An 18,880-nucleotide genomic window follows, 5' to 3' on the forward strand; every position below is an offset into this window, starting at 1 on the left:
ATGTATTTTAGTTAAGTAATAAGCTGAATATACATTAACAGTCACCAATTGGCAGTTGTATAATAGTGAATCTCCTCTCTTGAACTGTTATAATAGTACACTCTTACCTTTCAAGTCTTACTTAAGTTTTGATTATTTGCTTGTATTCTCTCCCCATCAGTGTAGTTGTGTGAGGCTTTGAGGCTGTCCTGCATGCAATGCTGATGAGGGACATTCAAAAACCCAGTCAAACACTTGAAAAATCTTAGGAGGACATTCATGAAAAACAGATGCCGCCCTAAATGATGATTTGACCGTCCTCTGGCAGCCTAGACTATATTCTGTGGACAAGAGATTCTATTCCTTATACACCCCCATAGGGAAATGGAACAGCAGAAAGTGGAACTTTAAACGTGTCACCATAGGAGCCAAAAAATACCATATCCATAAATTCCAAGATCTTTATTACGAAAACTTAAAAATTAGAAGCATAGTAAACGCCTATGCAGAACATCACATATTTCTGCTGTTCCTTTTCCCTATGGGGGTGTATAAGGAAAAGAATCTCATCTTGTGAATGTCAATCATCAGCCCTGAGCTCAGGCAGGAGACAGGTCGGAATATTTGGGGTCCTTACAACCTAACACTGGGCTGATAATTCCATTCCAACAGGGAGAGAATACAAGTGAATAACATAACATGAATGTGCAAACCAATAAAGTGTCAGTGCAACACTATTATAGTGTCAGATGTACAGGAATAATGGTTTACACCTGTATAAACATTAATTCATAAAGGTATATATACATAATAAAGTGCAAAATGTGCCAACAAGTGGAAAAATCACAATGACCACCAATCTTAATTCAAAAGTGAAAACACATATTAGATCCACATTAAGTCCATGTAAATAGATGTGACTTCTAGATTGAGGACAGTTCCGAGATGGTAAGAATATATATAGCCTGCATTCGTGAGGAAAAACCCTCATGAAAGGAATTCACCATGCACTGTGCAGCTACCACCAAACGAGATATATTGAGTACTCTTGCCGAATCGTATGAACCCCCAGCCAGTGGCAAGGGGTCAATCAGGCGTAAAAATTGGAAAAGTAGTCACTTCACAGGAATCGGCGTGAGGGATGAACAGCAACACCGTTTCAACACCAAAAAGCATTAGGCTCCACCAGTATTGAAAAGAAGAAGTCGCCACATAGCATAAATTCCTTAAGCTAGGGTTTTATTGAGTGAAGTAGAATACTCACATCAATATGGATGAATACAGGCACCGGAAAACGTTGTGATCACAAAAGGTTTGAAGAGAACGCAATACCATGGGGCTAGCACGATACGACCCAACGCGTTTCGTCCACTAAGACGTCATCTGGGGTACATCTTCGTGGACAAAATAAATAAATGAAAGTAAAGCGCTGCACTTTATTTTCATTTATTTATACACAATTTGTCTAATTGCAGTGTCAGCAGCTTTTTTATTTCTTTGGTGGTGCAGTAATTATTATAAATTTATAATATAACACACACCTATCCCTGGGGGTAAGACTACACTTCTATCATCTGAAGAGTTGGGATTCAAGAAATTCTCGATCCAGCCTGATTCTCTTTTATTTATAAATGTTATCATGGAAGGAATCTGCAGCTTATAATGAAATACATTGACTGAACTCCGAAATCAGACGTCCTGTCGGATCTTGTCTGGTCTATATTGTCTTCTCTTGGCACATGGCCGTTTTATGGTCTATGGTTGACTGAAGTGACCAGTTTATATTAGCTGGTTAGTTTCTTCTCTCCTCCATTGTGTCCATAGTCAGTATGAATGGAGAAAAGTTAAAGGTTTCTGTGATTCTCTCTATACAGATTTAATAAAACAACTCTCTTCTACTTGTAAATTCCCTTTTGGCTTCCAATCCTCATTCATATCTGCCTCTCCGGGTTAGGTATCCGGATCACGGCTGAGGATCCTACAAGCCTCGGCTGCAGATTCTGGCGAGTATATTTGTCGTGTGACTGTGGGCACATTCACTCAGCAGGCCTCAACCTTTGTCACCGTCTCCCGAATATCTGTTGACCGTAAGTACCTTCATAGAATCTCCATGTTTTTTGTTGTGGTCCCGTTGTGCAATATATTACAGCTGACTTCATCCCCTACCTTTTCAGCAGCCAGCTTTGTCCCAGTTTTGAAGATTGAACCATCTTCCAGCTCGGTGGCAGAAGGACAGACATTGGAGCTGAACTGTGTGGTCTCCGGACAGCCAAATGCTGACGTAACTTGGCAGAGAACAGGGCAACCTCTCGCGCCCAACCACCAGGTAAACTTCATGATTTGTACTCAGTACTGATCCCCCTATCATTGATTAGCTGAGTTATTCAACACGCCAGAATCTGCTCCGTAACCCTCCAACAGAAAACAATGACATCCTGGCATGCAACATGGTGGTGGGGTAGCTCTTTCCTTGCACTGTTTTCCGCTTCAGTTGAACTCAATTCTCTCTAAAGACTATGCACCCCAGTGATGTGACTTTTTCTCGGGGATTGTATATGAAGTTCTTCTTTGGTTTTAGGTTCTGGGTTCCCGTCTGAGAATTGTTCAGGCCTCAGTAGCGGACTCTGGGGAGTACATCTGCCGCGTTACCTCTGGAGGAGTCACCCGGCAAGCCTCCATTACTGTCACTATTACGCACAGAATGGGTCCAGTCATTTGTAAGTATGGCGTGCCAAAAACCTTGTTAAATGATGTCTCCTTATAACTGCCGTAGCTGATAGAACTGTTTATGTGTCCAGCCACTGGCATCACCCCAACAATCAGGGTGGAGTCTCCATCTGACTCCCTGGCGGAAGGGAAGACGGTTGTTCTAAACTGCATTGTTGAAGGTCAAACACATCAGGAGGTCACATGGTACAGGCAGGGATTGCCTCTGTCGGCCAATCACCAGGTATGTACAGTTTTTAGAAGACCACCTATGGTGCTGGTGTCACCCATCCAGCACTATATACGATATGACTGGCTCTACATATGCTGAATGTTCTTGTTGTGCAGAAGTCCGGTTCCCGCCTGCGGATTGTCAATGCCTCTCCTCGGGACTCTGGAGAATACATCTGCCAGGTCAGCGGTGGCTCCGGGATCCAGGCTGCCTCTATCATGGTCACCATTGAAGGCTCTCACCATAGTGAGTATGATGGAGAACATTGATATGCCGTTTCATGTGAGCATTGTGTATATAAGGCAGAGGGAGGCAGAGAGCCAGAGCATTGTGTGGAAAAGGCAACCGTGTGATACAGGGGGAGGGGGACGGAGAGCCGGAGCATTGTGTGTATAAGACAGCAGTGTGATCGTGGGGGAGGGGGGCAAAGAGCCAGAGCATTGTGTGTATAAGGCAGCAGTGTGATCCAGGAGGAGAGGGGCAGAGAGGCGGAGCATTGTGTGTATAAGGCAGCAGTGTGATCCAGGAGGAGAGGGGCAGAGAGGCGGAGCATTGTGTGTATAAGGCAGCAGTGTGATCCAGGAGGAGAGGGGCAGAGAGGCGGAGCATTGTGTGTATAAGGCAGCAGTGTGATTCAGGAGGAGAGGGGCAGAGAGGCAGAGCATTGTGTGTATAAGACAGCAGTGTGATCCAGAGGGAGGGGCAGAGAGGCAGAGCATTGTGTGTATAAGGCAGCAGTGTGATCCAGGGGGAGGGGGCAGAGAGGCAGAGCATTGTGTGTATAGGGCAGTAGTGTGATCCAGAGGGAGGGGCAGAGAGGCGGAGCATTGTGTGGAAAAGGCAGCAGTGTGATCCAGGGGGAAGGGGCAGAGAGGCAGAGCATTGTGTGTATAAGGCAGCAGTGTGATCCAGGGGGAGGGGGCAGAGAGGCGGAGAATTGTGTGTATAAGACAGCAGTGTGATCCAGAGGGAGGGGCAGAGAGGCGGAGCATTGTGTGGAAAAGGCAGCAGTGTGATCCAGGGGGAGGGGGCAGAGAGACAGAGCATTGTCTGTATAAGACAGCAGTGTGATCCAGGGGGAGGGGGCAGAGAGGCAGAGAATTGTGTGTATAAGGCAGCAGTGTGATCCAGAGGGAGGGGGCAGAGACCATTGTGTGTGTATAAGGCATGTAAAATTCATGTTTGTGGTGCGCAGGATTCAAAATTGTGAGTATAATGGTCCAAAAGTTTGGTGGCCACTGCTTTAGAATGTTTTTCTTTTCAGATTCCGGTATTTCTGGGGCGATTCGCATTGAGCCATCATCACAGACCGTGGAGGAGGGACAGAACGTGGAACTTACCTGTCTGATTGATGGATACTCTGGCCAGCCAGTGACATGGCATCGGCAAGGTGGTCGCCCTCTGCCTCCAAATCACCAGGTAAGGGTAACTAATGGTAGGAGAGCTTCCATAGCAAATAGGCTTAAAGTAGCACACTGAAAAGGAGTAAAAGTAATGCAGTGAGATTTCCTTTGACCTGCATTAATTTAGTAGAACCGAGTGTGGACACATAAAGTCGGGCACAAGGGCTTTGGGCTTTGCCAGTCTGGCTCTTGAGGTTTGTCCAGCTTTACGTTTACCAGATGGATGAGATTTGATTGGCGTTGTCCTCTCCTCTAAGTACTATGACTGTTGCATGGCAGGTCGCAGGGCCACGAATGCGGATCCTGAAGGCCACCCCAGCTGATTCTGGCGAGTACATTTGCCGAGTGAACACGGGATCCGGAGTCCAGGAGGCGGTCATTCACGTCATCATACAACGAATCGCACAAGGTGAGCCATCTTCATCTCCTAATTGTCTACCATTCCACAAAGCTCCGACTCTCAGACTCTCCTGACCTCTGGTAGTTGGAAATTGGTGGAGGGGTGTGATCCCCGCAGTCAGAACCCTCAGTTCCAGTGTGTTATTTACAAATGGCTGGAAGGTTTGATTCGTATTATTAGTGTGTCCTGTTCTTGAGTCTGTAATGGAAATAATGAGAGATAGATAACAATGAGCTCATCGTCACACAAGTCCGGCTTTGTCAGATCCCGCTCTTCCTCTTCCTCCACATTCTGACTTCAGACAAGGACTTCTGTGTGTCTGAGGACCACGGCCTCCTCTGTGTTCCTCAATGTCTTCACTCCTCATGACAGAAATGTACCAAAATCAGTTATAAATAATCACTGACTTAATGCAGCTGAATGGGGAACGGGTGAGCTTGGCCGCGTTGTAACCCTTCTCTCCCCTTGCAGTGCCTGTAAACCCCCCACCGTCCATCCTGATTGAGAAGGTCCCAGGGACGGTCACTGAGGGTCAGACTGTCGATCTGAACTGCGTGGTTGCTGGAAATCCAGACGCTGCAGTCACCTGGACGCGCCCCGGGGCTGAATTTTCTCCAAATCACCAGGTGAGGATGGAGAACCCGTCAGCTATGACCCTCCCACGAGGAGCAGATCATAGCACAGCCGTGGTGGAGAGGCTTCATCTGTTTCTGGATAAAATGTCAGATTACTATGGGGGGGGGGGGGGGATTTACTAAAACTGGAGGGTGCAAAATCTGGTGCAGCTGTGCATGGGAGCCAATTATCCTCTAAATTCAGCTTCTTCAATGATGCCTTGACAATAAAACCTGGAAGCTGATTGGTTTCTATGTAGAACTGCACCAGATTTTGCACTCTCCAGTTTTAGTAAATCCCATTCCTATGTGTATAGTAGAAAAAAAATGGATGACAGAGTTTATTATTGAAGTCCAAAGAAGCATTGTGATGATGAAATGTAATCGTAGGACCAGTATTAAAATATGACCAAAATGGAAAACCCCCTTTAGATGGCGCTATGTGATGTCCTCATGCCATACTGAGATATCTTCTGATTATTTATATATATATATATATATATATATATATATATATATAGCCAGGGGCATTGCTAGGTCTACAGAAGATCTGGGGCTAGAGCCCAGCCCCAGTAATATCCATGTGTGTATATCCCCAGAGGGCCCCCCACTTACATCAGGGTCCCCAGAGAGCCCCCCCTTACATCATAGTTCCCAGAGAGCCTCCCCCTTACATCAGGGTTCCCAGAGAGCCCCTTTTACATTAGGGTACCCAGAGAGCCTCCCCCTTAAATCAGGGTCCCCAGAGAGCCTCCCCCTTAAAATGGGGGTCCCCAGAGAGCCTCCCCCTTACATCAGGGTCCCCAGAGAGCCTCTCCCTTACATCAGGGTCCCCAGAGAGCCCCCCACTTACATCAAGGTTCCCAGAGAGCCTCCCCCTTAAATCAGGGTCCCCAGAGAGCCTCCCCCTTAAAATGGGGGTCCCCAGAGAGCCCCCCACTTACATCAGGGTCCCCAGAGAGCCCCCCACTTACATCAGGGTCCCCAGAGAGCCTCCCCCTTAAAATCAGGGTCCTCAGAGAGCCTCCACCTTACATTAGATTCCCCAGAGAGCCCCCCACTTACATCAGGGTTCCCAGAGAGCCTCCCTGCACCTTGGGGGCCCCTGCAGAGACTCGGGGCTATGGCCCCAAAAGCCTCCTCCTAGCGACGCCACTGTATATAGCCAACCACTCTGTAAAAAGATTTAGGAACAGATCACAGTGGTGTTTTGCATTTAAAGTGGTTGTAAGCCCTCCTGACTGGCCTCAGGGGATACACAGAGATTAAACAAATCCTCCTACATAAGCTGTACCTGTTTATCTGCAGTCTTCTCTTCTCTACATACCGTTCAAAGTCCAGATTTTTTAAAGCTTGTCTGAGCTGTCAGGAACAAAAAGGGGGGGGGGGGGGCAGAAATCTGAAATTACACTCTGCAGATTTTAGTGAGGAGAGCCCTGAGAGCTGATTGGAGGAAAGGGACACACCCCCTCTTTACACAGCTCCCAGGTACAGAATTGAGGTTGTCAATCACAGGCCGTGTGCTGGAGCTCCCTCCCATGTCACTCTTTATCTTTTCCTGTCAGGAAACCTTTGTGACTCATGCAGATAGCAGAGGAAGGGAGAAAATGACACTTAGTGCTCTGGACTGAGACAAGTACACACTATACAGGGATATGCTTTGTTCAGATTTCATGTCTGAGGATTACAAGCACTTTAAAGCATGGATGTTGAATGTGCGTTATCGTATGTTTTACATGAGTTGCATTAAGAGGACCATTGATTTTTAATGGCCGCAATGCACATAAAATAATGCATGGCACAACGTAGTACACAGATTGTACATCGCTGTGGTCTATGGTGCCGTACAATGGGGGGGTGTTACTGCTCTGAGGTTCTATTCAAAATAAAGGGACAGAATGAATGGCGCCACAGGTGTTGTGTGTTGTAACATGCGGTAAAATGCGTTTCTCATTGTGTGTTACCCACAATTCACCAGTGTGAACCAGTCCTTAGAGTTTGTGTGCCAACACCACGGGGTGATACCGGTCACAATGGGGGTCACCTTTGCTGGTCTTTTCTATCTCACCCGACCAATAAACTTTGTTGTTTTTGTTTTTTTCTCATTTAGATTTCCGGGTCCCGTTTGCGCATTCATCAGGCCTCCAATGCGGATTCCGGGAAGTACGTCTGCCAGTACAATAGTGACTCCGGAGTCCTCATAGCATCCATCATCATTTCTGTCCATCATGGAGTCCAGAAATCTCTTCGTGAGTCATTTCCCGCACATTGTGCTTTGATGGAGCTTTTGTGGGCCGAACGGTGAAGTAAAACTTTGTATTTTCCAGGTCTGGAGACTCCGGTCATCTCCATTAATCCCCATACTGCCACAGTGCTCCAAGGGGAAAATGCCACCTTTAAATGCAACGTCCACAAGGGAGCTCAACAAATCCGTGTGACATGGAAAATGGGGAACAACCAGCCACTCCAAGGTACCATTTTCCTTCTACAGGAAATCTTAGAATGTTCTTCCACTGACCCCCAATGGTGGGGCACTATTCCTCCCACTGACTCCAATGATGGGCCACTATTCCTCCCACTGACTTCAATGATGGGGCATTATTCTGCCCAATGACTCCAATGATGGGGCATTATTACTCCCAATGATTCCAATGATGGGGCATTATTCCCCCCAATGACACCGATGATGGGGGCATTATTCTGCCCAATGACTCCAATGATGGGGCATTATTCCTCCCAATGACTCCAATGATAGGGCATTATTTCTCCCAATGATTCCAATGATGGGGCATTATTGCCCCCAATGACACCAATGATGGGGCACTATTCCTCCCACTGACACCAATGGTGGGGAATTATTCCTCCCAATGACTCCAATTATGGGGCATTATTCCTCCCAATGACTCCAATGATGGGGCATTATTTCTCCCACTGAATCCAATGATGATCAGTTTCTGCCCAAAGGATCTTACAGTCTCCACCATAGTCTTTTGTACAATTTTGAGTGGAAGTTGATTATCCTCCATGTATGTTTTTGGGTCAAAACTGAAGCTGCCATAGGAGAGCCCTCCTAGAACAATGTCCTTGTAGGCCAGATCCTACCTGAAACAATGTCCTTGTAGGACAGATAGTAGAACATCATCCTTGTAGGGCAGATCCTAGAACAACGTCCTTGTGGGGCAGATCCTAGAACAACATCCTTGTGGGGCAGATCCTAGAACAATGTCCTTGTAGGACAGATCCTAGAACATCATCCTTGTAGGGCAGATGCTAGAAAAACGTCCTTGTGGGGCAGATCCTAGAACAATGTCCTTGTAGGGCAGATCTTAGAACAATGTCCTTGTAGGGCAGATCCTAGAACATCATCCTTGTGGGGCAGATCCTAGAACAATGTCTATGTAGGGCAGATCCTAGAACAATGTCTATGTAGGACAGATCCTAGAACAATGTCTATGTAGGGCAGATCCTAGAACAATGTCTATGTAGGGCAGATCCTAGAACAATGTCTATGTAGGGCAGATCCTAGAACATTGTCTATGTAGGGCAGATCTTAGAACAATGTCCATGTAGGGCACATCCTAGAATAATTTCCATGTAGGGCAGATCTTAGAACAATGTCCATGTAGGGCACATCCTAGAATAATTTCCATGTAGGGCAGATCCTAGAACAACGTCCTTGTAGGGCAGATTCTAGAACAACGTCAATGTAGGGCAGATCCTAGAACAATGTCCTTGTAGGGCAGATCCTAGAACAACGTCCTTGTAGGGCAGACCCTAGAACAACGTCCTTGTAGGGCAGATCCTAGAACAACATCCTTGTAGGGCAGATCCTAGAACAACGTCCTTGTAGGGCAAAGCCTAGAACAATGTCCTAGAACAATGGACGTTCCTAGAACAATGTAGGGCAGATCCCTGCTGGGAACAGAACTCAGGACTTTGCTAGTCCTCAACTCTAAACTCCAAAACTTCAGTTCTGACTTTGTTCCCTTTCTTTGTGTCTGAAGATAATGTCCTCATCAGCTCCGATGGCACTATCATCACCATTGTCGGTGCGCGCCACAAGAACCAAGGCTCTTACCGCTGTATGGCTTCCAACCCCTATGGGGCAGTGGACAGTGCGGTGACACTGGTGGTAAAAGGTAAGTGACCAAGATGGCATGTGCCAGCTGTCTGAACGTGATTCACAGATGATCAGTTGGTAGAACATACAATGATGGTGGGGAATGGAGAGGCAGGTTTTGTTTGATGCTGTTTTTGGTACTGAAGGAAATGGGTGGAAGTTCAGTTTTGGAGGGCGGGGGGGGGGGGGGTTTGGGAGAATTTATACTGGAAAGGGGATATGGGGGGGATTTGTGCTGAGAGGGGGTATATGGGGGTGAGATATTGTGCTGAGAGGGAGGATTTGTGCTGGAAGGGGGCATATGATGATTTGTACTAAGAGGGGGGATTTGTGCTGAGAGGGGGTATATGGGGGTGAGATATTGTGCTGAGAGGGGGGATTTGTGCTGGAAGGGGGGGTATATGGGGGTGAGGATTTGTGCTGAGAGGGGGTTAGATATAGGAGAAGTACATGTTGCTGAATTTGGCTTACATGACACAATGGGGGAGATTTACTTAATCTGGTGCAGTTCTGCATGGCAACCAATCAGCTTCTAACGTCAGCTTGTTCAATGAAGCTTTGACAATAAACCCTGGAAGCTGATTGGATACCATGCACAGGTTCTGTAAATCTCCCCCATTTCCTCTCTATGAACAAACTTGCCTTTTCATTCTTCTGTTTGTGTTTTGTACCCCAGGACGCCCCACGGTCTCTGTGATCCCACCAGGACCCGTCACTGTGCATGCTGGCGATACAATCAGCTTAGAATGCAACGGAATGGGTGACCCCAGACCGGTGGTCAACTGGCGGCGTACCGGATCCAGACAGATCATCAGACAGCAAAGCCACGCCCCCCTGGATAGCCACGCCATCTTACAGGTTGGAATCCTCGTCAGTCTTAGTTGTCACCTGAGTCACCCTCATATACAGAAGATAAACCTGGTCACTTGTGGTCAGAGGTGTCACCCTGACCGGATGTTCTTCTGCACTCTCATCTCTTGGAGATTTGTGGGACAAGCAGACCGACTCTTCTTTGAGTTCTGACATAAAACTGTTTTTCACATTTGTAATATAATATATCGGAGTTTTAATGTTCTACACAATGGTCAGGATTTGATACATTGCATATCCAAATATTTTTTCCTGCTGGTAAGAGAGAATTCCTCACGATTTGTTGACTGTTGCAGATTCCATCGGCAAAGGCTGAGGATGCGGGATCGTACACCTGCACCGGGCAAAACCCGGACGGCACCGCACAAGTCCACGTGGAGGTCCGGGTGGAAAGCAAAGTGGTGAGACCTGGAGTTCCAGTGGCCACAGCAGACCAGGCTGTCTATGTCGTCCTGGCCGGGGAAACCGCCACCCTCAGGTGCTCCGCCGTAGGTGAGCCGTATGTGCCGAGTCTGGTATATCAGCCTATAACTTTGCCGGGTTCTTCTGGGAACGTTGGTTTCCTCCTGCCTGTAATACTGGAACACAAACTCTTATTCCTCTGGACCAGTGGTCGCAAACCTTTCCCATCTCACAGACCACTAAACTCACAGTTTTGAATCCCGCGGACCACTAACATGAATTTTACATGCATTATACACACAATGTTCCAGCTCTCTCTCCCCCCCCTGCACACCCCCAACCCCCCTCCCCTTCCCCCACACATACTGCTGCCTTACACAGACTCCTCATTGGATCCCACCTCCTTATCCAGCCATGTGCTCGAGCTCCATGCCCCCTCCCACAGTCTGTGATCAGTGCTGCCATTGGATGTACCCTACTTCTTAACCTCCCACTCTCTGCACTACTCACGGTGCCTCCCTCTGAGTTCACAGGAGCCGGACCTACAGAGGAGGCATTGGCTATCAAGGCGCTCTAACAGTATTGACTGTCAGCGTGCATTGAGAGCACTGGAAACAACATTGAGCGCTATACATCTGCCACAATGTTGTTTTGCGGCAGAACCCTTGGGGACCACCAAAATTTTCCTGTGGACCATCAGTGGTCCTGGGACCACTGGTTGGCAACCACTGCTCTGAAGTCTTTGCCTGAGTTTGGCTGCCTCAGAGAGAGGTGCAATTTACTTCTCTGACACCACTGGTTTGCGCGGCTTTTTGTTCCTGATGTAGCACCCTGGTACTAGGGTTGATAACAAGTTTAGCTTGCTAGGTGGTAACTAGCCAGGCTGACTGATAGGGGATTCACTGGCTTTTCCCTAACTCTGGATTTGATGCACTTCTCTCTTCTGTCACTAGGTGGCATAGTTGCCTGTGGCATTAGAATGACCAGGGCACAGTGAATTCAGATTAGGAGTGGATGGGTTGTCTCAGCCAGTTGGCAGGGATTTCTTTAGTCCCTTGGCCTGCTGGGAGAGCCTATTTATTTGGGAGGAGTCAGGTCAGCCTGAGGCCTATCCCAAGAGCACCTTGCTGCTAGGCTGTCTGAGGCATATCCAGGTTTGAGAAAGGCAGCGCGGGCTGGGGCTTCAGGATGGAAGCCCAACCAAGTTGCAGAGGTTCCGCCGGATGGGGGAACTGAATTGTTGCAAGCGGTGAGGGAGAAACAGTTGCCCCAAGGGACCACCACTCCTATCCCCAGGGGCAAGTAAGAGTCAAGGCCAGAGGTAGAGGGAGGAATAGTCGCCAGCAAGGGACAACCATTCCTGTTCCATCAGAGGCCAGTGTATGGAAGTCTGAAGAAGTAACAAAGCAGCCTTTTCACCAGCCGGGGATGCTGAAGAAGTGGGAAAGCTTCAGCAGAGTGCCAAACCAGGAACCCAGCGGGTTAGTGGGGGTGACGCTTGAGGAATATACAGCAGGATAGCTCTGGAAGAGCTCAGGGGATCCAGTGACGACTCTTGAAGGCATTCTCTTGATGGACTCTTGATGGGATCTTGAAGTCTAGTGAGAGAAGATCTATAACAGGTTACTCTGAGTTGGTGTACGGTTCTCTATTGACTGTTCAAAGTTCAGTTGCCATAGGAGACAGCAGTTCTACAAATACAGTTGCTGCATCTAGCTTAAAGGCCCTCCACCTGTATAGCTGTCTGCCTATTTTTGTCTCGGAGTCTGCCAATTGCATCTGCCTAAGGGTGTCCTGGCCCTAACCCTGTCTCCTCCAGTTATGTTTAAGAGACAATAAACCTCTTTTCTTGCATTCCAAAAAAGTGACTGGCGCCCATGTTTCCAACTTGCAATACACCCACCATGCCTAATAACCCCCACTACAAGGAAGGATGTCGGCTCTCCCTGACTCTGGAGGTCACCATTAGGCCTTTGGAGGTGAGGGATGCCGCTACACAAGGTTATGACTTTTTATCATAATAAACAATAAATTCTGATTCGATGGAAACTGGTAACCTGCTTATTTATACTACGGTAAGTTACCATACAGTTAAAACAGTATCACCTGGATCAAAGCACTTTTATGGACCTTACTGCGACTTTCCAAATGACTTCTCTGCATCTGGGATGTGCTGTTCTCTTGGTCACTATCCTGGGCCTGACCACCCTTCAAAACAGGGACCGTGGACGGTCCCACAGACTCTGAAGGTTCCTGATGCCATTGACATTGATCAGGATCTCCACATTGTTCATCATATTAAAAACTGGAATCTGGTTCACGTTTGATGGAATTTTAATTGTTGTTCTTTCCCTTTACTTTGTCCCACAGGAAACCCAACCCCAACTATCACATGGTCCAAACTCAGAGCTCCTCTTCCCTGGCAGCACCAGGTGGCCAACAATACTCTGATCATCCCCAGGGTGGCCCAGCAGGACTCTGGACAGTACATCTGCAATGCTTCCAATACTGATGGACACTCGGAGATCTTTGTCACTCTGGATGTAGAGAGTAAGTGTTAGGCAGCAGAGAATGGCCTTCAAAAATGCTTATAGAGATATTCTGTATTGTGAAGTCCACAGTGGAAATGTTCCTGTTATTATTAATGTACGAAGGTTCTTCAAAAAGTTTCCGCATTTTTTTAACTCTATTAAATATAAAAAAGTGTGAAAACCTTTTGAAGACCCCTCTTAAAATGTATGTTAACATAGTTACTTAGTCAGGTTGAATAAGACACTTGTTCATCTAGTTCAACCAAGCTCTGGTCCTTGTTCTGCCTCAGATCCTCCATACGCCACCACCTTGCCTGATGAGCTGTCTGTGGCTGTGGGAGAAGCCATCCGGTTACAGTGCCTGGCACATGGCACACCTCCACTCAGATACCAGTGGACCAAAGTGAACGGATCTCTCTCAGACTCCGCTTCCATACAGAATGGAGTGCTGCACATCGGTCAGGCTAAAACCGGAGATGCTGGTACCTACCTCTGTGTGGCCAGCAATAAAGTGGGCAGGAGCGAGGCCACTGCCCAAGTCAGTGTTCTGGGTAAGTCAACATATGGCGGTGTCATGGTCCAGCTTCAGAAGGCCGATGCTGAAGATTATGTGGCCTTTCATAGAAAATTTTTATCCTTCTTTGCAGCACAATTTTCTGTACGGGTGTCACCTCAGATAGACACAAAGGCAATCGGTGCTACAGCAGAATTCACCTGTAATGTGATTGGAGATCCAAGAGCCAGGATCCGCTGGAATAAAGAAGGAGGGGCACTCCCATCCAATCACAGTGTTCAGGGTGCAGTGCTCAGGTGAGTGGATTTATTCCTTCTGTGTATGTCAGTCGTCCTTACACTGAGAGATGCTCCAACGTCAAGCACTATTGTACTAATGAGAAACTCCAGTTCTATTCTTTATTGAACTTTTATACCGCCATTTCTTTTCCAAATATTGAGATAGACCTGGCCGGTTCGCATGCTGAATTCTTTTAAAATGAGTGCTGAATGGTAGGTCTCCATATACTGTAATCATACGATTATTCCCAACGTTCTAATAAGAACCACTGCACGTCAAGCATGTCATTAGATGTGCATTATGTACAAAATACCTCTAATGAGATTTAATTTCCTATTATATGTGATACTTACCTGTCTTGGATTTTAACGTTTGTAATAAAATTTGTGTTTTTTTAATATAGTAATTTCTTGTATTTATTGGTTGCCCTTAAAATCCAGTTAGAGATATCTTGTGGTGTATCATGGTGGTAATTGGGATGGTGGCAACCTTTACCCAAAATCGAGGAGGTAAATAAATGTACGAGCCTTTAGATGTGCTACATTCTGTGTAAGGTTCTCACCAAAGATGAACCTTCTAGTGTGGGACCTGCTACAGGAGCAGGGGGATAAGACATACATGCAGATGGCAGGTCCTCTTGAAACAGTCCCTCTTGTCTTAATTCCGGTTTTGAAAGTGATGCAAGGGTGTTTATTGTAGTGCCGATGGGGGCAATGATGGAGACTGAATTGTGTACATTGTGTGAATTTTGCTGCTTTTGTTCTCTATAGGATTTTCAACTTGGAACGTGGCAATGAAGGTGTCTACACCTGCCGAGCAAACAGCCGCTTTGGTCAATCCCAAGATAGTGTCAAACTGGTTGTCCAAGGTGTGTACATGAAATATAGAGAGTAGTATGTGCTGGCATATGACCCTCAATGTCTTGTTCTGGGTATGATCAAGTCAAGGGTTTTCTAACACAGTGGGGGGAGAAGTGTCCTAGCCAAGGTTATAGACCCAAAGAACAATAGATGTCATCCGACCCAGCTGAGGTTTTAGGCCAGAAGAACATTACATGTTATCTGTACCAGCCATGGTTATATACCTGAAAAATGTTGGATGTTATCTGCCCCAGCCAAGGTAGTAGTTCAGAAGAACATGTTACTAGCTGAGGTTATAGGCCATTAGATGTTAACCATACCCACCGAGGTTATAGGCCAGAAGGTCATTAGGTGTTAACCGTACCAGCTGAGGTTATAGGCCAGAAGGTCATTAGATGTTAACCGTACCAGCCAAGGTTATAGGCTAGAAGGTCATTAGGTGTTAACCATACCAGCTGAGGTTATAGGCTAGAAGGTCATTAGTTGTGAACTGTACCAGCCGGGGGTTATAGGCCAGAAGGTCATTAGATGTTGACCATACCAGCTGAGGTTGTAGGCCAGAAGTTAACCATACCAGCTGCGGTTATAGGCCAGAAGGTCATTAGGTGTTAACCGTCCCAGTCGAGGTTATAGGCCAGAAGGTCATTAGGTGTAATCTTCTCAATCTCTCCCCATAATTGGAATACCACTTTGGCTGAACTGACTCGTTGCTGTAAGTTCTTTGTCTCTTTTTCTGAAAACAATATGCAGAGACCTTATTGAAGTTTCTTATGACCAGCCCAAAAAATTTACTCATATGTTTGTGTCTTCCAGCTCTGCCCAAAGTCAGGATTAACATTCGCACCTCAGTGCAGACGGTGCTGGCTGGGAACTCCGTGGAGTTTGAATGTTTGGCAATCGGAGACCCGCGAGCCAGGGTGACATGGAGCAAGGTTGGCAGCCGGATGCCGGCAGATGTCATTATAAGTGGCGGCATGCTGAAGATTGAACAGGTGAAGCAGTCAGACGCCGGGCAGTACCGCTGTACTGCGACCAATGAAGTGGGGGAGGTGCAGTCCCATGTCATCCTCCATGTGCAGTGTAAGTGGCACCTTACCTGATCTGCGGTTTGTATTCATCTTTCTTAATTCATTAAAGCAAATCTCTGTTCCTCCTTCAGCCGTGCCGCAAATTGCCGCTCAGCCAGAGATGAAAGAAATCACCACCGGATCGACTGCTGTGTTTCCATGTCTGGCGTCCGGTTTTCCCGTTCCTGAAATAACGTGGACCAAGGTAGGTGCTTGTGATTCCAGCCATATAACATTGGGGAGCAACAAAAACTGGGCTCAGGCAGCAGACCCGGTACGAGGTGTGCGCAGGAGTGGAAATGGCCCTGGGCACTGTGGATTCATACAGTATGAGGTGGGGGGTTGCCACGAGGAGATATGGTAGAGGGGGAGGGGAATTGTGCTAGAAGGGGACATTCTTTTTTCTGGGGGGGGGGGGTGTGTTAGTAGGGATGATTGGGGTTGGTATTTGTACTAGGAGGGAAATTGGGGGGGGGGGTTGTGCTGGGAGGGGGGAATGAGGATGGGTACTCGAGAGGAAATTATTTGAGTCGCAGAGGATTTGTGGTAGGAGGGGATATTTTGTTTGGGGAGGGGGGGGGGGGGATTTGTGCTTAGAGGGTAAACATGCAGATTAGTGCTCAATTTTTTATTGGGGGATGGGAATTTTTGTTGAAACATAATGCTCATACATCTTGGGGGGGGCGCAGTTTGGCACGTTTGCCCTAGGCTCTAGATGACCTTGTCCCGGCACTGTCAGGCACTGGCAGCATGGTCTGCCCCTAGGTCATACGGCAGGGGGACATCCATAATGTGTTCGTAGTCACATGCCAGCAGCTGCACTTCTTCCACCATTGCTATTCTGGGGGCCACCATTGTTGTGATGTTCTTGCTTGGCTGGGGTGAGATCTTCATCAGAAGAAGTGAATGTCGGGACAGTAGAAGGGGGACAGAACTCTTGTTTGAACATGCTCTGCTCAGCCTTGAGAAGCTCCTGACCTCTAGCTGTAATAACAGAGTAATGACACTGAACTTCCCTCCAGCTGGAAGGAGACCTTCCCACCAACGCTCGAATGGAGAACAATGTCCTGACCATTTTGTCTGTGAAGCCAGAGGATGCCGGTACATACGTGTGCACAGCGGCCAACCGTCAGGGCAGAGTCACGGCCTTCTCTATGCTGAAGGTTCGAGGTGAGCTTCATGTGCCATTCTGTGTGTTCAGTCTCCGTCTTTCGGAAAATTTGTGTTTTCTTACGACTTATTTCTGGGTGTAAATAATTGTGGATTGTATTTGTACGTGTGATCATTTTCAGAGAGAGTTGTACCCTATTTCTCGGGCCACCCCCAGTCTTACCTCAAACTTCCGAGTATGAAAGATGCTCACAAGAAATTCGACATTAAGATTACTTTCCGACCCGACGCTGCTGATGGTAAGAGGAATTGTTTATATACTGTATGTGTGGAAGCTCAGCGAAATGTCCCTTAGATCTGCTGTCATCTTTTGATCTTCATTATATGTCCTCCTAAATTCGTGAGCAAATTCCACATCTCAGTGTCCCCATCAGTAGATGGCCTTCTCCTGACACATGCTGCTTGGCTTTATCTCCTTACTTCTTGCTGTCAGTGCCTTCTGCTCATGTTCTGTTCAATGATCCTCCATTCTCTCTTATTCTTCTTTTCTGAACGTCACCTTTTCTGTGTGCTGTGCCTCTCCAGCTCTTATTCTGTACTCCGGTAAGTGCTCTCTGCATGACCCACCTACATTGTATGCAACACTTCCTACTCTACCGAGAGCAACCACTTCTTGTTTTGCCAAATGCAACTTCTTGCCTGTTCCTCCAGTGTGCGGCATCATCCAATGCAACCTCTACCCCCCCTCCTCCATACTGCCTGCTCCCCCAGTGTGTGGCATCATCCAATGTAACCTCAACCCCCCCTCCCCCCCCCATACTGCCTGCTCCTCCAGTGTGTGGCATCATCCAGTCTAACCTCTACCCCCCCCCCCCAATACTGCCTGCTCCTCCAGTGTGTGGCATCATCCAGTCTAACCTCTACCCCCCCCCCCCCCAATACTGCCTGCTCCTCCAGTGTGCGGCATCATCCAATGCAACCTCTACCCCCCCCTCCTCCATACTGCCTGCTCCCCCAGTGTGTGGCATCATCCAATGTAGCCTCTACCCCCCCTCCCCCCCATACTGCCTGCTCCTCCAGTGTGTGGCATCATCCAGTCTAACCTCTACCCCCCCCCCAATACTGCCTGCTCCTCCAGTGTGCGGCATCATCCAATGCAACCTCTACCCCCCCTCCTCCATACTGCCTGCTCCCCCAGTGTGTGGCATCATCCAATGTAACCTCAACCCCCCCTCCCCCCCCATACTGCCTGCTCCTCCAGTGTGTGGCATCATCCAGTCTAACCTCTACCCCCCCCCCCCCAATACTGCCTGCTCCTCCAGTGTGTGGCATCATCCAGTCTAACCTCTACCCCCCCCCCCCAATACTGCCTGCTCCTCCAGTGTGTGGCATCATCCAGTCTAACCTCTACCCCCCCCCCCCAATACTGCCTGCTCCTCCAGTGTGTGGCATCATCCAGTCTAACCTCTACCCCCCCCCCCCAATACTGCCTGCTCCTCCAGTGTGTGGCATCATCCAGTCTAACCTCTACCCCCCCCCCAATACTGCCTGCTCCTCCAGTGTGTGGCATTATGCAATGCAACCTCTACCCCCCCCCCCCCATACTGCCTGCTCCTCCAGTATGTGGCATCATCCAGTCTAACCTCTACCCCCCCCCCCAATACTGCCTGCTCCTCCAGTGTGTGGCATTATGCAATGCAACCTCTACCCCCCCCCCCCCATACTGCCTGCTCCTCCAGTATGTGGCATCATCCAATCTAACCTCTACCCCGCCTCCCCCCACCATACTGCCT

General features: G+C 47.9%; 1 protein-coding gene across 1 annotated transcript in view; it reads left to right on the top strand.

Annotated features, from left to right (window-relative positions):
• Nucleotides 1–18,880, top strand: part of HSPG2 (heparan sulfate proteoglycan 2) — a gene marked incomplete in the record, with an annotated part of 205,321 nt that overhangs the window by 161,444 nt on the left and 24,997 nt on the right. The window contains 21 exon segments of the mRNA XM_073601461.1: nucleotides 1,934–2,066; nucleotides 2,154–2,305; nucleotides 2,558–2,696; nucleotides 2,778–2,929; nucleotides 3,034–3,163; nucleotides 4,182–4,336; nucleotides 4,600–4,729; nucleotides 5,192–5,346; nucleotides 7,445–7,583; nucleotides 7,662–7,805; nucleotides 9,339–9,473; nucleotides 10,131–10,312; nucleotides 10,621–10,816; nucleotides 13,097–13,276; nucleotides 13,548–13,808; nucleotides 13,905–14,067; nucleotides 14,821–14,918; nucleotides 15,724–15,990; nucleotides 16,070–16,182; nucleotides 17,000–17,147; nucleotides 17,270–17,386. Of these exon segments, the coding sequence (XP_073457562.1) occupies nucleotides 1,934–2,066; nucleotides 2,154–2,305; nucleotides 2,558–2,696; nucleotides 2,778–2,929; nucleotides 3,034–3,163; nucleotides 4,182–4,336; nucleotides 4,600–4,729; nucleotides 5,192–5,346; nucleotides 7,445–7,583; nucleotides 7,662–7,805; nucleotides 9,339–9,473; nucleotides 10,131–10,312; nucleotides 10,621–10,816; nucleotides 13,097–13,276; nucleotides 13,548–13,808; nucleotides 13,905–14,067; nucleotides 14,821–14,918; nucleotides 15,724–15,990; nucleotides 16,070–16,182; nucleotides 17,000–17,147; nucleotides 17,270–17,386 (3,289 nt within the window).

This window comes from Aquarana catesbeiana, linkage group LG10 (assembly GCF_042186555.1).
Source record: "Aquarana catesbeiana isolate 2022-GZ linkage group LG10, ASM4218655v1, whole genome shotgun sequence".
Taxonomy (NCBI): Eukaryota; Metazoa; Chordata; class Amphibia; order Anura; family Ranidae; genus Aquarana; species Aquarana catesbeiana.